The 21,866-nt window shown below is 41.7% G+C and overlaps 1 protein-coding gene across 1 annotated transcript in view; it reads left to right on the forward strand.

The window, feature by feature from the left end:
- The window catches only part of KLHL14 (kelch like family member 14), a 110,065-nt gene that overhangs the window by 18,983 nt on the left and 69,216 nt on the right, over nt 1-21,866 (forward strand). The window contains exon 3 of the mRNA XM_037806198.1: nt 13,590-13,711. Coding sequence (XP_037662126.1) covers nt 13,590-13,711 — 122 coding nt within the window. The remainder of the gene's footprint in view (nt 1-13,589; nt 13,712-21,866) is intronic.

The following is a 21,866-nucleotide window of genomic DNA, read 5'->3' on the forward strand; positions in this document are numbered from 1 at the left end:
TGAGGTCGCGGAGGGTTGGCTGTCATCTTGGAGTGGGGGGGCGTCAGAGGTGGCGAGTCGCTGATACTGGATTTGCACGAACGAGGAAAAAAGGGCATCTGTTTGTTTTCTTACAAGCTGGACAATTTTGCGGATGATGCAGGGTCCTAAGATGAGAGCTAGAATAATTATTAATAGGGGGCCAAGAAAAGGAAGGATGTATGGGAGGATGGGAGTGAAAAAACTGGACCAATAACTGGTGGCTTCACGATCTCTTTTACGCTTTTCCAGTCCTTCTCGGACCCTTTTCAGGCTGTCCTCGACGAGACCTGTGGAATTGGCATAAACACAGCACTCTTCTCCTAGGGCGGCGCAGAGGCCTCCTTCTTTGAGGAGGAGAAGGTCAAGACCTCGGCGGTTTTGGAGCACGACTTCAGAGAGGGAATTGACAGAATTTTTTAGATGGTAAATAGCGTTTTGTAGGTGACGAATGTCCTCGTCAACAGCCGCCCTGAGGTGAGTTAGGGCGGAGCCTTGACTGGCTAACGCAGCGATTCCGGTGCCAGCGCCAGCAAGACCTAGGAGGGAGGCAATTGTAAGGACGGTGATGGGCTCTCGCTTTTGCAGTGGGGTAGGAGCTGCAGTTCTTTCCAGACGGAGGAAGAAATCTTCTTCGCTGTGGTATAAGACCCTAGGGATAAGGACAATTAGGAGGCAAGTTTCTTTATATTCGCTGATGATATTTGTGCTGAGACAGGGGGTAAGTCCTGTAGAGGAGCAGAGCCATTGGGAGGAGTTATGAGGAATGAGAAATTTTGCCGAGCTACTGGGAGATGAGTAGCTGGCACAGGCAGTGAGGTCGGGAGAGTTACTGGAGCGAGGACGGACGCACTTTCCCGTATAGGAGACTGAATGAAAGGTTAGGGGGACGGCAGAGGTATTCCAACTGCATTCCGAGGGGCTGTCTTCTGTGCTTTCTGAAAAGGAGAGGTTGGAGGCAACGGGCTCGTACAGTGAGGAAGAGGTGGAGAGGCAGAGCCAGCAGGAGGAGGTAAAATTGGGGTTGGAGGAGTTCACTGAGGCAAAGGCGGCTTGGATGAGGCTGAGGAGGGGAGAGGAATAACGAGAAGGGGGCAGAGGAAGCTGGGGTGGTGGGGTTTGAGATGTAGTTGAAGTGCGTTTAGTTGAAACTAAGGTGCGGCTGGAGAGCTGTGGAAAAAGGGGGTTAATGACTTTATTGGGACCAATGTTAAAGGGCTTTTTTATAACAGTATCTTTTTTTGGTTGGTTTAAAGCCTCCTTTCTTATGATTATAAGGGTTCCCCGATCGAACCCCGATAGCCAAATTCGGAAGCCCCAAGTTTTACCTAGGAGCCAAGACGTATCGGCAGGGTTTTGTATGGTGAGCATTAATCTTTTAGGGCAAAGGTACCTGTTGAGATAGTGATAGCCTGAATTTTGGCAAGTATACGGGATTACTGCGAGGTTTAGAAATTTGTCAGGGACAGAAGGTTTCCAGCCAGTGGCTAAAGTTTCACACCCCCAGTACGCACAGTAGTACTCGTTGGGGGAATTGCAGTACGATTTTCCAGGATTTGAGGATGGGCACATGTAATATTGGGCCTGGGGATCACTTACTTTTTGAGCGCAGGTTTCTTCGACTCTGGAGACAAAGGTGGCGAAAGGCTTACTCGGCTCCTGGAAGAGCTTGGTAAATTTGTTAGGCCGACAGGCAGAGCAGCCGGCAAACGCGCGCAAGGCGATGCCTCTGAGGACAGTCCAGAAGGCAGCAGGGGCATTAATATAAGCAGACGCATTTAGAAACGCTCCAGTGCCCAAATAGGCTTCGGGGGGATGATAGACTCCAATGGCTGCATCTTGCTCACCTTGCTTAGCTGCTTCTGCCTGGAAGTGAGCACGCCAGTCAACAAACTGACCGGGGTTAAAAATTGAACGGGCAAGCGAGGCCCAGTCTTGGGGGAGGCAATAGTTCATGGCGAGATCCTGCAGTATTTGGGAAGCATATGGGCTACCTAACCCGTCCTCCTTGACGGCCTTGCGAAGCTGCTTGATAGTATCTAAGTCAATGGGATACCAGTCATGCGGCCTCTGTGGGGTGGGGGCAAGGTTAAGAGGAAAGCAGCGAAAAGCACGAGAGAAAGGAGGACACGCTTGCAGAGGACTTGGCGCGGGAGTGGGGGTAGGGGGAGCGTTGCCCCAAGGGTTGCCTTGAGGTGCAGAAGGCAGCCAGGGGTTGTTAGTCGGCAGGGTGGAAGGAGCGGCGGCAGCTGCCGGTAGCGGCTCCGAGGGGGAGCTCGCCGGAGGGAGAGGCGGGAGTGGGAGGCCCCAAGCGTCGCAAGATGGCGGCGCGGTAGGCGTGGCTAAGACACAAGATGGTGGATCAGCTCCGCCCTGTGAAAGGGTGGGGTTCAAGGCATAAGATGGTGGACTAGCTCCGCCCTGTGGAAGGGCGGGGTAAAGCGTACGCGGTTTCCGGCCCAGCTTAGGGCTGATGTCATCGCCGGAGCATTTACTCCCCTCGATGGAAAAAGGAGTCACCTCGAGCGCGTTGTTAATCTGCTCGACTAAGGACTCCGTGTCCGAGTCATGATTTGAATTAGTATCGCTATCTGAGTCTGTTGGCTGGGTTGATAGGGCCTCTTTGGATTTAACGGGGCCTCTATCAGGGGGGAGGGAGCCTTGAAGGCAGGAGCGGATGGTTATCAAGGTGGGGAGCAAGCCGGGAGGGAAGCGCTTGCTCTCATGTTCCATGGCATTAGTGACTCGATCAATAAGGCGATCATAAGTAACAGGGTCCCAAAGATGGCAAGTGGTGAGCCATGGGTTAAAGGGCAGCAGGAGATCCCAGTATATCTGCAGCTGCCGGACAGACACTTTACAGCGATGCGTGTCTAGGAGACCAGCCAGAGCACGAACTTGAGGTGCCTGACATGTAGATATACGATTACCCATAGCTGAGGGGAGAGGAGGGGGAGTTGTTCCCGAGCCGGGCCGGCCGGCTGGCAGGGAGGAGAAGGAGGAGTTGTTTATCGAGCAGAGAGAATGAGATAAACTGTGGCTGCAAGGCCGAAGGAGACGGCGAGAGCAGAAAGCAGTGCCCTTTGGCAACGAGAGCAGTCAGGGGGGGCAGTTGCAAAGAGGCACACGGCACCAAATGAGGAAATAAAGATACAAAGAACTACAGCAAAGTAATGGAGGGGAAGAGGGAGAGTGTTAGGAGGGACGGGGGTCATAGAAGTGCGCATACAAGAGGACGAAGAGAGCGTGGGGGAAGGGAGGAGTTCCTACTGGATGAAGAGAGCGTGGGGGAAGGGAGGAGCGGCTTCGGAGCAAGGAACCTCCCACGGCTCCGGAAGCGGCGAAGGAGAGGCGGCCCCTACCTTGCAGGCGAGGAAATGGGAAGCTGGAGAGGCGTCCGGGCGAGCGAGTGACCTGCCAAACTGTCGTGTGGAGACGCTCCTCACACGGGGCACCAGTTGCGGTCGGGGTTACTGCTTCTAGGGGGAGTGGCGGCCGGTAGCCGAGCCCTCAGCTCTCGGGGCTGCTTAAAGGTTACCGGCGGCGGGGGCTCTTTCCCGGAGGCGAGGGCGAGGCGGAGGACGTTGGCCAGAGTCCTCGGCGAGAGGCGTGCAAGGAGGGCGGCGATAAGGACAAAAACACTCTTCATCCAGTAGGGGTATGCGCCAAAGAGATTTATTCAGGGGTGATTACAGGTTATATAGGCTGGTAAGAGGGGCAGGGCTGGAAAGGAGGTGAAGTAGCCTAAAATGGCAATATTGAAGGGAGAGGGGCTAGGATTGGTTCTGAGAGGATTCAGGAGCCGTTGCAGCGGGCGGGGGTTGTTCTGGCCACGGTGCATGCGCACTGGCGGTGGCAGGAGTGGCCTTGGCACCAGGGAGCGAGTGGGTAAGATAGGGAAGTGGGGAAAGGGAAGTTGGGAGAAAGGCGGTTTCCTCCGGCAAGCCTCCCCTGCCAGTGGCATTTTGGGTGAGGAAAAGGGAGCTGCCTTGACCTCGCTCCTCAGGCTCGGGGGGGCTGCAGAGGGCACTCACGCCCGTACCTACTACCCTCCCCAGGGGGTGATATCAAGTCCCCTGGCCCAGGCCTGGTAAGTCGAGGCACAAGCTCAGACACCCGCAAGAAACCATTTTTAAATATATTTTAATTAGGTTAGGCATTACTACCTTTTAATGTGTATTAGAAATAAAACACAATTAACACATAAAGCTCATGATTTCATAAATATGATTGCTTAGAACAATGATTCTTCATACTAGTTTCTGTGTTGGAATCACTCAGAAAGGTTTTAAAAAACAACACTGATGCTGGGTTCCACCCTATAGATCAAGTAAATCAGAATCTCCAGGAGATGCCCCCGCACTAGATATTTTATAAAAGTTCCTCTAGATGACTTTAAAGTGCAGCCAGTACTGAGATCCACTAGCATAGTCTGGAATTAAGTATTTTTTTAACTGAGTAGTTTTGAAAAAAATATCAACTAAATAATATTATAGGTAGTAGGTGGATATGGCAAAAATCATGGTCTTATGTTGTGTTAATAACTAAAGTTTTGCAAATATTGCACTTTATGATGGGCTTCTATTCTCTGAGACAACATTGATTCCAAAGAACAAAAAGAAAAACAGATATCCAATAAAACCAAGGAGTGTGGTGGTGTGACTCTTAAATGCAAGACTAATTATTTAGGTTAGATTTGGGGGCTACTCAATAAGACTCTCCTTTCCCCAAGATATCACCCTCTGACTCTTCCAAATATTGATTTAGAAATGTGTCCTCTTTCCCTTCTGCCTTTTGACACCCCTCTCTTCCCACGTAACTGGATCTTAAAACCAATCTACTGACTAGACTTTAAAACAGGTGAGTATTAAAAAAAAAAAAATGATTAAAAAATCTATAATGACATGTTCCTGGATGATGGGCTTAAAAAGTAACTTTTATTTTTTCAATGATTTGTTCTTTAATTCACCATTTCTTCATATATGCAAGCATTTATTTAGCAGCTACTATATACTAAGCCCTTTTTGCTTCTAAGTACAGTCAGAATTGTTCTCAGTGAGCATGTACTATCTTTATAATGTGATAAAACAAATCATAAAGTTATTTCCATTTTAGGAAAACTAAATAATTTGTATTACCAGCCATTCTGTAGTCACTACCCAGCCAGAAACATAGTGGAAAGAAGAGAAGTGGCTCCGATGTCAGAAGATGGGAAGCTTTTTCAGCCACACACAGAAGAGTTGTGTAAGAAAGCCCTGGAGTGGTTTCCTCTGTGAAAAGGAGGAAATAAAACCCATCCTGAGGCACTAGAAAAGACGCCCAAACCCCTTTTCCTCTATTCTTTCATCTGTTAGATGGGGATAATGATACTTTGTGTTTGCCTACCTCAGAGAGGCATTATCAGGTCTATTTAAAGGCTCTTTCAATGAAAGCTGCTGTGTAATTACCAAGAACAGCTATGATAAAGAAACCTAAATACAATAGCAAATCAGCTGGAACAAATTCTCAAGGGAGTTTACTTCTCTGGAAAATTTTAAGAAGAGGGTAGCAGCTCTCCTTTGGGGATCTTTGGGTACCATTCTGGCTGAAGTTTAAGGAAGGCTAGCTGGCTTTCAGAACCTCCTCCTGGCCAACAACTCAGGATCTCCCCTCTTGCTTTTTCCTCGCAGTCTAAGCAGTTTCTATCTGAAATTCCTCTTTCAAGTTTATTCAGATCTTAACTCACAAACTCGTTTATCCTTGAAATGAATTTCAAGCAAGGCGTTTAACCACAAGAGAGACAGAGAGAGAAAGGGGAGGTTATAATGCAGCGCGATGTGCACTTTATAGGCTGTGGGTAGCGGGAGGGGTGGTTCTGTTTTCCAGAAGAGGATAGAGATAACTGATCATCAGTGCCAGACTTTGGGAAAATTCATCTGACAAAGTATGTAGTGTAGATTAGATGGGGGCAAGGGCACAGAAAGCAGGAACATCACAGCAGCTTAAAAGAGAGCTGGTCCCTGAATCAGGCAGCTGGCAGTTTGGCTGGGGTGAAGAGACAGATTTGAGAAACATTATAGCTACAGAATCTATGAGACTTGATAAACATTGAATTTAGCAAGAAAATGGGAAGAGTCAAGGATTATCATAAAATTTGGTGAGTTGGGTAAGGCTTGGTGACTTCCTTAACAGAGAGAGGTAGTAGCCAAGGGATTGAGTAGGTTGAATTTATAAGTGAGATCTGGATCAAAACCAGTGATTTTATATTTTTGTTAAACTTGTTGATGCAGTAAATATTCTGGCTATTTATAAACAATACAACCTATGACGTCTGAGAGGCTTCTAAGCAATAAAAGAAAACATCAAAATTCCAAAGATTGATTTTTCAAATGAGAGCTTTGTAAGGTTAATGATTATGCAAAATAATTATGCCCCTGTTTATCGATTGATTACCATGGAAGCTACATAAATATTTTCCACATGTACCCTAGATGTCAGCTAAGGGCTTCCCCAGATCTAGCAAAGATCTGGTAAAATTGCTAAAAACCCTTCCAATTCCATGGCCTAGAGAAATCCAAAGCCTGTCCTCATTTCTGTGAATCCTTGGGGTCTTTGGTCCTCCTATTTTTTTTTTTCCTGCCTCTCAGAATACCTTCATACATGGCTGCTGTACCACCAGAAGTGAAACTGTCCATCTACTGCCTTTATAAAATACTGACCCATCACGGGTCTAGTAAAGTCCGCTGAAATTGGATGGTCATGGGGAAGAGTCATGGCTTCTTCCTGTCTTGCCCAGCCTCTCCCTACTGGACTTCGCTGAGGGCATCAATTTTTTCTCTTTTCACCATGCAGAGACATTCATCTTTCAAGGTGTCAGCAGCACAAAGGGCCTTTGATTCGCACGATGGTCTTCCTCTAGAAGGTATTTTTGGTTATAAGGACCAACCATTTATTTTCCCATCACACCTAGATGCCTTCAGTTAACCCTCACAGTATCCTTGTAAGAAGATACTAACACTCCCACTTTAACGAGGAAGAAACTGCAGCATGGAGAGGTCCAATATCAACCCAAGGCTATAACGGTATTTGGAGTGGTAGAAAGAGGACTTAAATCCTGGTCTGGCTGACTGTTAACTTGAAATTACCCTGGCCTTTGAGGGATGGGGTGGTGATTTTCTACCCCGGTTTACTTTGCCACCTCAAAGCCACTTAGTTTTTCCATCAAAAAGAAAAAGTAAAAATACTGTACACTCCAAAAGACCAAATGTGGGGAGTTGCAGAAGAAAAATCCTAGTGATCTAGTATCATTTCAGAGAGAACTAGTTAAATTAATTAAACTATTGAAACAATAGAAATACAAGTCCACTATTTTTAAGTAATAAAACTTAGATGGGAACTTATTTAAACAAAAGAGATGCAATGCTGTTATTTTTTAAGTAATGAAACTTGGATAGGGACATAGACCACTTGCTTGACAAACCTGCAGATTACACAAAGGAATAGTTAATAGTAATAATGATGATGAAGAAGATGATGATAGTATTTATTTAGCACTGTTTTAAATGCTTGCATATATTGTTTATTTTAATCTAAAAAAGAAACAAAAACTATGCCATTGGTCTACTGTTATCTGAACTTTACGAATAAGGTTATAGAGGGTGAAGAGGCCAGCCCAAGTTCACTCACCTGGGAAGAGCTAAAGCCAGGGGACTTTCCCTAGCTGTCTGTGAGGTCTTAGCCCTTAACAACCAGCCTAAAGAATCGTAATGGTCGCAAGAGAAGCCCCCTTTAGGATGGAAGCAAGTATCAGATAAACAGGGATTTCCACCCCTTGCTCCCACCAATATCTCCAGTGCTTCAAGAACACAGCCTGACTGGCACATAGTAGGAGTTCAACTAATAATTGCTAAATAATAAATTAATTGATACAAGGTGTCTAAATCACTAGCAGAAATAAAAACATAAAGAATAGTCATGCACTGATGTTTAAAATATTCCATTAGAAGAAACAGAATAGGACCAGAAAATGCTTGTTTAAAACAAAACACAATGATGGTTGTAGTCAACCAGAAGTTGAATAGGAACCCAACACTGCGCAGTGATTCTAAAAGACTCTTGTAATTTTAGAAGGCCTTAAAAGAAAAATAGTATATGTCATATCACATTTGCTAGAGTGTGTACAATTCTGACCTTCACATTTTAAAAGGGACAGTGACAGTCTAGAGTATACTCAAAGGATGGGACCAGGATGGTGGGGAACATGGAAACCTTTTCAGGAAGAAATGGGGATTTTCAACATAGAGATGTATGACAACTATCTTCCTGTATTTAAAGTGTGGTTATGCCACAGATGGTGGGTCTTTCTCTTGTTTTCTAGAAAGGGTTAAAGTTTTCAGTTCAGCATAAGGAAAAAATGTCTATTACTTAGAACTGTCCAATGACTTTGAATAATACAGTGGGTTTGAAAAAATAAGATTGATTTCATTATAAATCCCCAACAAAATAAAAATAATTATTTATGAAAAAAACTATAAAAAAGAATTTCTATATTATATAAAAAAACAGTAGCCCCAAGTCTGGCTGTTATGTTAGAATCAACTAGGAAACTGTAAAACATTGATTTTTAAGGCTCCATCCCATTGAATCAAAGTCTCTAGGGAGTTAGGACTCGAGAATCTATATCAAGAATCTAAATTTTTTAATCCCTCCAAGTGATCCTGGTAACTTGTCAGGTTTGGGAATCATTGAACTAGATTTGCTCAAAGTTCTCTTCTAACTGTATGATTTAATGATTCTTAGAGCTTTATAGAATTCCTTCTTTAATAAATAAATGAAAATTACTTGCAATTTGTAAAGTGAATTTTGCAATTTGTGAAGTGAATTTTGTCTAAATGTATATAGGTAGCTCTAAAGTGCCGGCAAACCAGCTGATTTCTTAAATAAGTTAAAACTCTTCTTGCAAACTAGCTAATGAAAACTTTGTTCATGTATCTTGAAAAGGAAAACTTTATCTGGCCTGTTTCCCAATTATTAAAGTTCCAAATCACTGAAATATAAATAAATGAGACTTTGCCATACTTAGAACACCGGTATGATGAAAAATCTGTTTACACCAGGAGGTTTTAGGTCATCCTTCAATCATTCATCCCTAGAACCGAAGTAGGTATGCACACAAGCAGGCACACACGCACCCGCACACACACGCACGCACGCAAATGTGACACATGGCAAATGTCGGGTAATTACTGAGATGGAACGAAGGAGAACTTCAAATTCCATTGCCTTTTTAAGCTCATATTTTTCTATGTAAGAATCTAGGAACTCAAACACAGGCATCCAAATAATATTATTAATCATGACATACTCAGCTCTTTGTTGAAATATATCTAATTGCTTATCTTTTAAATACATTACTTTGGTCTAGGTGGGATAACATGAGGAGCGAGAAGGAATATTTTAAAAGTAATAATAAATATGTAGAGAACATATTAATTTTGGCTAAATTGAGTCCCTATGTGAAGACCTTCTAAAAAGTATACCATATATTGCCATATGAAGCAGCTCTAATTATTGCAATAGGGCTACATTTGTAGATTTTTGCTTATCCTGAAATTAAACCGGTGAAGCTCTGTTGCGATTATTTGGAAAAGAATAATTACACATCAGCCCTGTTAGTTCGGATTCTCCTAATTTTACTTTTTTTAGTTCACAAGGTATTTTTTTCACGGTGTTTTCAAATTGAAGTTTGTCCACATCAAATAAATAGCATAATAATCAGGGGTTCGATACCCAATACGTATTCATTATTATTTGTCATTATTGCCATTGCTACTATCATATTCGCACAGTGTAAAAAGAATGGAAACTTTTCCACAGGAATTATTCATATGTTTTATTTTCTAGGAGTAATTGAATAGTTGACATGGCATTTATATCAGAATAAAATATGTGGTGGTTTTTCACATTTGCGTTATTCTTAAGAAATAAGAAATGTAGAGTAATCTCTATTAGGCCCTTTTAGTTGGGTCCAGAAAAGTTCATGGTTTTATGTAATGTCCAAATGTCTGTTTTCTTCTAATGAGGCTCAAAAGAGAGCCAGTATAATTAAAGTGATAATTTTCTGAGACAAAAATAGTTATAAGATAGCAATTGGGTAGTGAAGTCCTCTTAATTAGCTTGTATTTATATACATGAGCTCAACAAATCTCCATGAAATATATCGCTTTTCTTTTTTAACCATTTAACCAAGTGTGATGTGTTGAAATAAAGCCCACATTATATTGTCAATATCTGAAGACTGATTGTTAATAATTTACTTTTGAGTTTACAGAGAATTTTCACTTTACTGTTTTATATGATCTTCATGACAATCCTTTGAAGAGGCAGGTCAGATATTATCAGCCTATTTAAAGATGAGAAAACAAAGGCTCCAAGAGGCCAAGTAACTTATAGAAAGTTACTCAGCTTAATAGCAAAGTCAGCACCAGAACCTGGGTCAACAGGATCTTAATCAGAGTTGTGACAGAGAAAATAAATGTTTTTTAAAGTTTTGATTTAAAAAAGAACATGGGCTGTGGTAGAGTTTAAATTTCTAGGCCTGAACACTGTTTCTGCCATTTTGAGTGACTATGGGAACTTTCTCAATATTCTGTGAAATGGGGTTACATCTGCCTCCCAGGGCTGTTTTGAGTCCATGGAGACAACAATGAGCAAACCACCAGAATGTGTTTTAATATTTAATGTGTTCTTTCTTCTTTACTATGCCACTTGTCACATACTTTATCCTGTTCTTTGTTTCTATGTGATTCACCTTCACAAGGTAACATTTTAAATTTTATTTGGAATTAAATGACATCCATGTTAGGTTGGAAAAATAACACAAGCTTTAGAGACAAAATGCTCCAATTAAAATGCCATAATAAACTGACCTGAATGATGATGCACATATACAGTGCAAAAGATTTGGGAAGTGGCTTCACTTATGAAGACAGTCATACCTAACGAAACTTAACCAAAGCACACAGCCCACATGTGCATGGGATTTCCTTTATTTCCAGGTTGTATGTAATTCTATAGTCCTTGCTCACTTCATCAGGTTCCCTGAGGAGGTCTGAATGGGTCAGGGACTCGTGCGAGTTACATGGGGTCTTCCACTGCTGCTGTACTATCCCTTTGAATCATGTCATTGTTGGCAGAGCCTGGAAGCTGTTATTGTTTGCCAGCTGTTCAATGGCTTATGTGTTGGTGGGCTCAGTCCAGTTCTTAGAGGACAGATGGCTATGACTGACTCTTTGGGCAGAGAAGACAAAGTCTATACATCCTCTGCTCACCCACATAGATGGTCCATCCAGCTCAGCATTGAAAATCACCAGTGGGGTTGGTCAAGGGAAACTGGCCTTGCCAATTAATGCAACAACTTTACGAACATATCTGAGCCCTTTGCCATTCATCCAATACATCTAAAAGCAGGATATTATTTATGCATTAAAACAGGGAGTTAATTGTATTGTGTTTGTCATGATCACCCCTCTGGTGAGTCCTTCCCCCTATGTCTAACCAGTTGATCAGCTCCATCTGCCCCCACCTGCAGTCTGCTAGGATAGACACAGGTGATGTCAGGACATGTACAGCATCACGACTCCCACTTGAACAGGTCTATCTCCATGTGGAATCTTATGGCAACCTCAAAATATTATTTGCTCTTATCTTAACCTCTTTTACACACACAGAGTGGTTGATTATGCATTTAGGAGATTATATGACATATGAATTATGGATGCATTATTTCCAAATAAAATATGGCATATGAATTATGGATGCATTATTTCCAAATTTAAGAGCGGTTCTTATCACACAGATGTTCCTTACCTCCTCATCCAGACCACTGCAGACCACTGCAACCCTCAATGCTGGTAGAGAGCTCTTTGCTATTGTATTCTAGTTTTGTTTGCTATTTATTAGTCTGTAAGGCATATGGACTCAGTTCCAAAAGTCCTTCACACTCTAAGTTGGAATTTTGGGGCTTGCTTTTCTTTTCACTCAACTATATCCAAAGGGTGTCAAAATGAATATTGCAAGCTGATATTACAATTGTCATTCTACTAAAATTACAGCCCCCTCTACTGATGTGTCTTGAGCATAGGAGTTTCCCCAGAAGGTATTTTTCCTACTGAGGCCTATGCAATGCATTCAATGCACTCGAGTTTCATTAAAGGAATTCTCTCATTCCCTTCCTTCACATGGAAATGTCATTAACTCTATTAAGTTAACTCTCCGAATGTCAGGTTCTTAACCAACAAAACAGTGCTTCTCCACAAGCGCTTATAGCGCCAAGCGTCCTTGAATCAGAACAGGCTGAATATATAATAATAGATTCAGAACCACACCACGGGTTATGTTCATAGTTAAGAGTAACCCTTTTTTTATTTATCAACTTTTACCTTCAATCTTGGTTGTTGCGTTTCTACCGACACCTTCAGCCTTTCAGGTAAATGAAAAGTTCAATTATATGTAAAGCGACTGTTAAATCAGCAGGCTCCTTGTGGGGATCTGTGCCTCCCCTCCTTGCTTCAGTCGCAAGTGTGCTCAATCCATTACTGTTCCCGAGGATTGTACATCCATCAGGTCGAGTGTGCCGGCCAGGGTGCATCTTATAGCTTTTACTGCATATGAGACATTGCAGGCCTGTTCTCAGGAACTGCCAGGCAGACTGGGAATCACAGTCACGGTTAATAGCAGCGAATTGCCAGCTCTTGATGGGTGGGTAGTCACTCCTTTCAGTGGTTGCCCCCTGGGGGAGAAGGTAGAAAAACAGAGGGAGGGAATTAGAGTGACTTTGCACAGTTGAGCAGGTTCATGCCGCCGGATCAGTGGCAAGGATTGGCAGGGCTCCACTCTGGGGAGGCTCACGACAACAGCACAGTCTCATTTTTACCAATTGGTGCTGCTGTATCACCAGTGGTGCACAGGGGGAGAGCGGGAGGGAGTGCGAGCTGGGAGTGGGGAGAGGGGGATTAAGGCAGAAGGCTAAGCTAAATTAAAACAAACAAAAAGTCACATTCAAACTGGTTAACCCACCCCAGTTAGCCCTGTGCTACTAATTGCACCAAACTGGTTTTGGAAGTTCCCTGGGTGATTAAAGAGTTGGCTCACAAACTCTCTGCATAACCTTAATTTTTTCAAGGTTCTTTGAGTGGAGAATGGCTTATAATAATGATTTTGACTAATACGATTTTTGACATGCAACTTTAATACTTAACCTTAGTACAACTCCAGAGCATTTCATGTGTACTCAGCTGTAAAGAGTGATGATTTAAAGGGATAATATAAGAAAAAGGTCGTTCTAGAATGAACCTCTAACAAATTGCATAAAGAGAGCTTATTATTCCATGAGTATGGGGATATGCAGCTCTTCTGATCATTTTTCTGCTTGGTTCAAAAAATTGTTGAGACATGAATGAGAGAAGAAACAGGAAAAATTGAAATAGAAATCTGCCAGCAAGGAACATTCTTTTGATGGTTATGATTTTGTTGCCACTAAAAAGATTCTCCAATAATGTGGTTATTCATCTCCTCTTTTGTTTTGGGTGAAGAATTCGCTCTAACAAGAAAATGCTGTTGTTGGTTGGAGGCTTGCCTCCCGGACCGGACCGGCTCCCCAGCAATTTGGTTCAGTATTACGACGATGAAAAGAAGACATGGAAAATACTCACGAGTGAGTGGCTTTATTTATTTATCTATCCACTATTTATTTCAGGTTAGAGCTGTCCTGATGAATCCAAAAACATGGTTAATCAAATTAGACATTTTATTGATTTCTTGCCCTTTGGAGGTTTGTTTATGTATCATTGGGGATTTAGAGCAAAAGAGTAAATTAACATTGGCAGAGGTGGCCAATTTGGTAGTTGAATAGGCCTAAATTAAAACTGGCCTAAAATCACTGTACTGGTTTATGTTTCTGTGTGTGCTGGGGCACAGGGGCAAAGATCTTCCAAAAGAAATTCTTCAGTTATATATTTTTTTTTTTTTTTTTTAATCATCATTTTATTGAGATATATTCACATACCACGCAGTCATACAAAACAAATTGTACTTTCGATTGTTTACAGTACCATTACATAGTTGTACATTCATCACCTAAATCAATCCCTGACACCTTCATTAGCACACACACAAAAATAACAAGAATAATAATTAGAGTGAAAAAGAGCAATTGAAGTAAAAAAGAACACTAGGTACCTTTGTCTGTTTGTTTGCTTCCCCTACTTTTCTACACATCGATCCATAAACTAGACAAAGTGGAGTTTGGTCCTTATGGCATTCCCAATCCCACTGTCACCCCTCATAAGCTACATTTTTATACAACTGTCTTCGAGATTCATGGGTTCTGGGTTGTAGTTTAATAGTTTCAGGTATCCACCACCAGCTAACCCAATTCTTTAGAACCTAAAAAAGGTTGTCTAAAGTGTGCGTAAGAGTGCCCACCAGAGTGATCTCTCGGCTCGTTTTGGAATCTCTCTGCCACTGAAGCTTATTTCATTTCCTTTCACATCCCCCTTTTGGTCAAGAAGATGTTCTCCATCCCACAATGCCGGGTCTACATTCCTCCCCGGGAGTCATATTCCACGTTGCCAGGGAGATTCACTTCCCTGGGTGTCTGATCCCACGTAGGGGGGAGGGCAGTGATTTCACCTTTCAAGTTGGCTTAGCCAGAGAGAGAGGGCCACATCTGAGCAACAAAAAGGCATTCAGGAGGAGACTCTTAGGCACAAATACAGGGAGGCCTAGCCTCTCCTTTGCAGCAACCGTCTTCCCAAGGGTAAAACCTATGGTAGAGGGCTCAACCCATCAAACCACCAGTCCCCTATGTCCGTGGTCATGTCAGCAACCATGGAGGTGGGGTAGGCGAATACCCCTGCATTCTCCACAGGCTCCTCAAGGGGGCACTACATCGTTTTTTTTTTTGTTTTTTTTTTTTTTCCTTGTTTGTCTTTTTTCTTTTTTTTTTTTTTTTTTAACTTTCCCTTCTTTTTTCAAATCAACTGTATGAAAAAAAAAGTTAAAAAGAAAACAAACATACAATAAAAGAACATTTCAAAGAGACCATAGCAAGGGAGTAAGAAAAAGACAACTAACCTAAGATAACTGCTTAACTTCCAACATGTTCCTACTTTACCCCAAGAAAGTTACATACTATAGCAACATTTCAGTGAACTTGTTCCTACTACATCCATCAGAAATTAACAGACCATAGTCATTTCTGGGCATCCCCAGAACATTAAATAGCTTATCTGTTCTTCTTGGATTATTGTTCCCCCTTCCTTAATTGCTCTCTACTGCTAGTTCCCCTACATTCTACATTATAAACCATTTGTTTTACATTTTTCAAAGTTCACATTAGTGGTAGCATATAATATTTCTCTTTTTGTGCCTGGCTTATTTCGCTCAGCATTATGTCTTCAAGGTTCATCCATGTTGTCATATGTTTCACCAGATCATTCCTTCTTACTGCCGCGTAGTATTCCATCGTGTGTCTATACCACATTTTATTTATCCACTCATCTGTTGATGGACATTTGGGTTGTTTCCATCTCTTGGCAATTGTGAATAATGCTGCTATGAACATTGGCGTGCAGATATCTGTTCGTGTCACTGCTTTCCGATCTTCCGGGTATATCCCGAGAAGTGCAATCGCTGGATCGAATGGTAGCTCTATCTCTAGTTTTCTAAGGAACTGCCAGACTGACTTCCAGAGTGGCTGAACCATTATACAGTCCCACCAACAATGAATAAGAGTTCCAATTTCTCCACATCCCCTCCAGCATTTGTAGTTTCCTGTTTGTTTAATGGCAGCCATTCTAACCGGTGTTAGATGGTATCTCATTGTGGTCTTAATTTGCATCTCTCTAATAGCTAGTGAAGCTGAACATTTTTTCATGTGTTTCTTGGCCATTTGTATTTCCTCTTCAGAGAACTGTCTTTTCATATCTTTTGCCCATTTTATAATTGGGCTGTCTGTACTATTGTCATTGAGTTGTAGGATTTCTTTGTATATGCAAGATATCAGTCTTTTGTCAGATACATGGTTTCCAAAAATTTTTTCCCATTGAGTTGGCTGCCTCTTTACCTTTTTGAGAAATTCCTTTGAGGTGCAGAAACTTCTAAGCTTGAGGAGTTCCCATTTATCTATTTTCTCTTTTGTTGCTTGTGCTTTGGGTGTAAAGTCTAGGAAGTGGCCTCCTAATACAAGGTCTTGAAGATGTTTTCCTACATTATCTTCTAGGAGTTTTATGGTACTTTCTTTTATATTGAGATCTTTGGTCCATTTTGAGTTAATTTTTGTGTAGGGGGTGAGGTAGGGGTCCTCTTTCATTCTTTTGGATATGGATATCCAACTCTCCCAGCCCCATTTGTTGAAAAGACCATTATGGCTCAGTTCGGTGACTTTGGGGGCCTTATCAAAGATCAGTCGGCCATAGATCTGAGGGTCTATCTCTGAATTCTCAATTCGATTCCATTGATCTATATGTCTATCTTTGTGCCAGTACCATGCTGTTTTGGCAACTGTGGCTTTATAATAAGCTTCAAAGTCAGGGAGTGTAAGTCCTCCCACTTCGTTTTTCTTTTTTAAAGTGTCTTTAGCAATTCGAGGCATCTTCCCTTTCCAAATAAATTTGATAACTAGCTTTTCCAAGTCTGCAAAGTAGGTTGTTGGAATTTTGATTGGGATTGCATTGAATCTGTAGATGAGTTTGGGTAGAATTCACATCTTAATGACATTTAGCCTTCCTATCCATGAACATGGAATATTTTTCCATCTTTTAAGGTCCCCTTCTATTTCTTTTAGTAGAGTTATGTAGTTTTCTTTGTATAGGTCTTTTACATCTTTGGTTAAGTTTATTCCTAGGTACTTGATTTTTTTAGTTGCTATTGAAAATGGTATCTTTTTCTTGAGTGTCTCTTCAGTTTGTTCATTTCTAGCATATAGAAACATTACTGACTTATGTGCATTAATCTTGTATCCCGCTACTTTGCTAAATTTGTTTATTAGCTCTAGTAGGTGTATCGTTGATTTCTCAGGGTTTTCTAGATATAAGATCATATCATCTGCAAACAATGACAGTTTTACTTCTTCTTTTCCAATTTGGATGCCTTTTATTTCTTTGTCTTGCCGGATTGCCCTGGCTAGCACTTCCAGCACAATGTTGAATAACAGTGGTGACAGCGGGCATCCTTGTCTTGTTCCTGATCTTAGAGGGAAGGCTTTCAGTCTCTCACCATTGAGTACTATGCTGGCTGTGGGTTTTTCATATATGCTCTTTATCATGTTGAGGAAGTTTCCTTCAATTCCTACCTTTTGAAGTGTTTTTATCAAAAAGGGATGTTGGATTTTGTCAAATGCTTTTTCAGCATCTATTGAGATGATCAATTGATTTTTCCCTTTCGAGTTTTTAATGTGTTGTACTACATTGATTGTTTTTCTTATGTTGAACCATCCTTGCATGCCTGGAATGAACCCCACTTGGTCATGGTGTATGATTTTTTTAATGTGTCTTTGGATTCGATTTGCAAGTATTTTGTTGAGGATTTTGCATCTATATTCATTAGGGAGATTGGCCGGTAGTTTTCCTTTTTTGTAGCATCTTTGCCTGGTTTTGGTATTAGATTGATGTTAGCTTCATAAAATGAGTTAGGTAGTGTTCCATTTTTTTCAATGTTTTGAAAGAGTTTGAGTAAGATTGGTGTCAGTTCTTTCTGGAAAGTTTGGTAGAATTCCCCTGTGAAGCCATCTGGCCCTGGGCATTTATTTGTGGGAAGATTTTTGATGACTGATTGGATCTCTTTGCTTGTGATGGGTTGGTTGAGGTCTTCTATTTCTTCTCTGGTCAGTCTAGGTTGTTCATATGTTTCCAGGAAATTGTCCATTTCTTCTACATTATCCAGTTTGTTGCCATACAGTTGTTCATAATATCCTCTTATAATTTTTTTAATTTCTTCAGGATCTGCAGTTATGTCACCTTTTTCATTCATTATTTTGTTTATATGGGTCTTCTCTCTTTTTGATTTTGTCAGTCTAGCTAGGGGCTTGTCAATCTTGTTGATCTTCTCAAAGAACCAACTTTTGGTGATATTTATCCTTTCTATTGTTTTTTTGTTCTCTATGTCATTTATTTCTGCTTTAATCCTTGTTATTTCTTTTCTTGTACTTGGTTTAGGATTGGTTTGCTGTTCATTTTCTAGCTTCTTCAGTTGATCCATTAGTTCTTTGATTTTGGCTCTTTCTTCCTTTTTAATATATGCGTTTAGTGCTATAAATTTCCCCCTTAGCACTGCTTTTGCTGCATCCCATAGGTTTTGGTATGTTGTGTTCTCATTTTCATTCGTCTCTATATATTTAGCAATTTCTCTTGCTATTTCTTCTTTAACCCACTGATTGTTTAGGAGTGTGTTGTTTAACCTCCAGGTATTTGTGAATTTTCTAAGTCTCTGATGGTTATTGACTTCTAATTGTATTCCATTGTGGTCAGAGAATGTGCTTTGAATAATTTCAATCTTTTTAAATTTATTGAGGCTTGTTTTATGTCCCAGCATATGATCTATTCTGGAGAAAGTTCCGTGAGCACTAGAAAAGTATGTGTATCCTGTTGATTTGGGATGTAATGTCCTGTAGATGTCTGTTAAATCTAATTCATTTATCAGATTGTTTAGGTTTTCAATTTCCTTATTGGTCTTCTGTCTGGTTGATCTATCTATAGGAGAGAGTGATGTGTTGAAGTCTCCCACAATTATTGTGGAAACATCAATTGCTTCCTTTAGTTTTGCCAATGTTTCTCTCATGTATTTTGTGGCACCTTGATTGGGTGCATAGACATTTACGATTGTTATTTCTTCTTGCTGAATTGCCCCTTTTATTAGTATGTAGTGGCCTTCTTTGTCTCTCAAAACATCCCTGCATTTGAAGTCTATTTTATCTGAGATTAATATTGCTACACCTGCTTTCTTTTGGCTGTAGCTTGCATGAAATATTTTTTTCCATCCTTTCACTTTCAGTTTCTTTGTGTCCCTGTGTCTAAGATGAGTCTCTTGTATGCAACATATTGATGGTTCATTTTTTTTGATCCATTCTGCGAATCTATATCTTTTAATTGGGGAGTTTAATCCATTTACATTCAACGTTAAAACCGTGAAGGCATTTCTTGAATCGGCCATCTTATCCTTTGGATTATGTTTGCCATATTTTTCCCTCTCTCTATTAATATCCTTTATTGTACCCATACCGAATCTCTTTAGTACTGAACCTTTCTCCAAGTCTCTCTGTCCTGTCTTTGTTTCTCTGTCTGTAGGGCTCCCTTTAGTATCTCCAGTAGGGCAGGTCTCTTGTTAGCAAATTCTCTCAGCATTTCTTTGTCTGTGAAAAATTTAAGCTCTCCCTCAAATTTGAAGGAGAGCTTTGCTGGATAAAGTATTCTTGGCTGGAAATTCCTCTCACTCAGAATTTTAAATATATCGTGCCACTGCCTTCTCGCCTCCATGGTGGCTGCTGAGTAGTCACTACTTAGTCTTATGCTGTTTCCTTTGTATGTGGTGAATTGCTTTTCTCTTGCTGCTTTCAGAACTTGCTCCTTCTCTTCTATGTTTGACAGTGTGATCAGTATATGTCTCGGAGTGGGTTTTTTTGGATTTATTCTATTTGGAGTTCGCTGAGCATTTACGATTTGTGTGTTTATGTTGTTTAGAAGATTTGGGAAGTTTTCCCCAACAATTTCTTTGAATACTCTTCCTAGACCTTTACCCTTTTCTTCCCCTTCTGGGACACCAATGAGTCTTATATTCGGACGTTTCATATTATCTATCATATCCCTGAGGTCCATTTCGAGTTTTTCAATTTTTTTCCCCATTCTTTCTTTTATGCTTTCATTTTCCATTCTGTCATCTTCCAGGTCACTGATTCGTTGTTCAACTTCCTCTAGTCTTGTACTATGAGTGTCCAGAATCTTTTTAATTTGGTCAACAGTTTCTTTAATTTCCATAAGATCATCCATTTTTTTATTTAGTCTTGCAATGTCTTCTTTATGCTCTTCTAGGGTCTTCTTGATTTCCTTCATATCCCGTACTAGGGTCTCATTGTTCATCTTTAGTTCTTTGAGTAGCTGCTCTAGGTGTGTCTCTTCTGGTCTTTTGATTTGGGTGCTTGGGCTTGGGTTATCCATATCGTCTGGTTTTTTCATATGCTTTATAATTTTCTGTTGTTTTTGGCCTCGTGGCATTTGCTGACCTTGATAGGGTTCTTTTAGGGTTTGTAGACCAGTTGAAGTCCTTATCTCTAATTTATCAGATCTACAGCTTCGTGGAGTACACTTTCTCTAACTAACCAGCAGGTGGCGTCCACGAGCCACCTTTTCTCCACAAGCCAGATCTCCCCTGCTTAGCCTTTTTGGTGAGTGGGGGAGTGAGTCTTGTGGGGCCCAATTGGTGTCCCAAGCTTGCGTGTGTAGTTGGTGTTGCCTGCCCTGTATGTGGGGCGTGTTTCTGGGCAGTCGGGGAGGGGGGGTGGCCCTAACAATCAAATCTCCCTGATGATCCTAGAGTTTTAAAGCTACTGCAATAGTCTAATCCTTCAGTTCAGTCCTGCCACAGTTTGTCTCTGCCACTGACCCACAAGTCTTTGGTATTGGCGTATGGCTCCTGAGACTTGCAAGTGGGCCCCTCTTCCAGGCTGTGCACCCCGGGTCCTCTGTTGAGGGATGACTGTGCTATGTCGCAGGTGAGTGCCGTCCCCCCAGGGCAGTTCTGGGCTGCTGGGCTGTGTTGGGAGGCTCCCAGTCTGCTCAAATGATGGCTGAATGGGGCTCTGTTAATTCACACTGCTCCCTCTTCCCAGCTCTGGGACATTCAGCTGAGGTTGCAGGGAAGGCTAATGTCCACGCCCAGTTTTGTGGTGTGTGCCTGTTATTTGAAGCACTTCCGTCACACTGGGTTGTCTGGGGCAGCTCTGGGCTATGGGGCTGGCGATGGGCAGGAGTGTTTCCTGTCCACCAGGATGGTGGCTGTGAGCGGACACCCCCCTTTTCTTGGGAAGTTGTGTTGTTTAGTGAATTTTCTCAGCCACTGGATTATTGCCTTTTGTCTCAGAGCTCTCTTAGTTCTGCTCTTGACTTGACGTGCCCAAATTTCAATTCTTTGAAGCTTTCTGTATTGAGCTTCTTAGAGTAATTGTTTTAGAAAAAGCAAAAAGGATTTAAAAAAAAAAAAAAAAAAAAGGGCCCTCCTCAGAGATCTAATGGGTTATTGAAATGCTAATAGACAAAGCAACCAGGGCCATTAAGGAAAGGTGCCCAGGGGAGAGAGATCAGCCTTGCTTCGGGATTTGCATATGCGCCTCAAGGCCTGATCTCCGCCCTTCCCCTTTCTGTGTTCACCAGAACTCCAAAAATCCTCTGCTTTTATTTTGGAGTTTTTCGTGTTGTTTTTTTTCTATGCCTGTCTCCTCTCTGCTGGGCTGGCTGCTCTCAGAGTCTCTGGTGTCTGGCCTCAGTCTATAGATTTCGCTGATCTCAGCAGTTCCACGTTTTCATGAGTGTTGTATGAAGTATGCCCAAAGACAGATTGCTCTGTGGTGTCCAGTCCACGCAGTTCCTGGCTTTTTACCTACTTTCCTGGAGGAGTAACTAAAACATACAGCTCACCAGTCTGCCATCTTGCCGTGCTTGACTCTTCACTGGAAGATGGCCAATGGCATCTGGAAAACCTCTGTTAGCTGGGAAGTCACGTGGCAGGTATCTGTTCCAAGTCCTGGTTTCCAAATGGCTTTCTCCCAAGATGTTCCTCTCAAGGCTTTAGCTCCTCAAAAATGTCACTCTTAGTTGCCC

Source organism: Choloepus didactylus, chromosome 16, assembly GCF_015220235.1.
Source record: "Choloepus didactylus isolate mChoDid1 chromosome 16, mChoDid1.pri, whole genome shotgun sequence".
In the NCBI taxonomy this organism is placed as follows: Eukaryota; Metazoa; Chordata; class Mammalia; order Pilosa; family Megalonychidae; genus Choloepus; species Choloepus didactylus.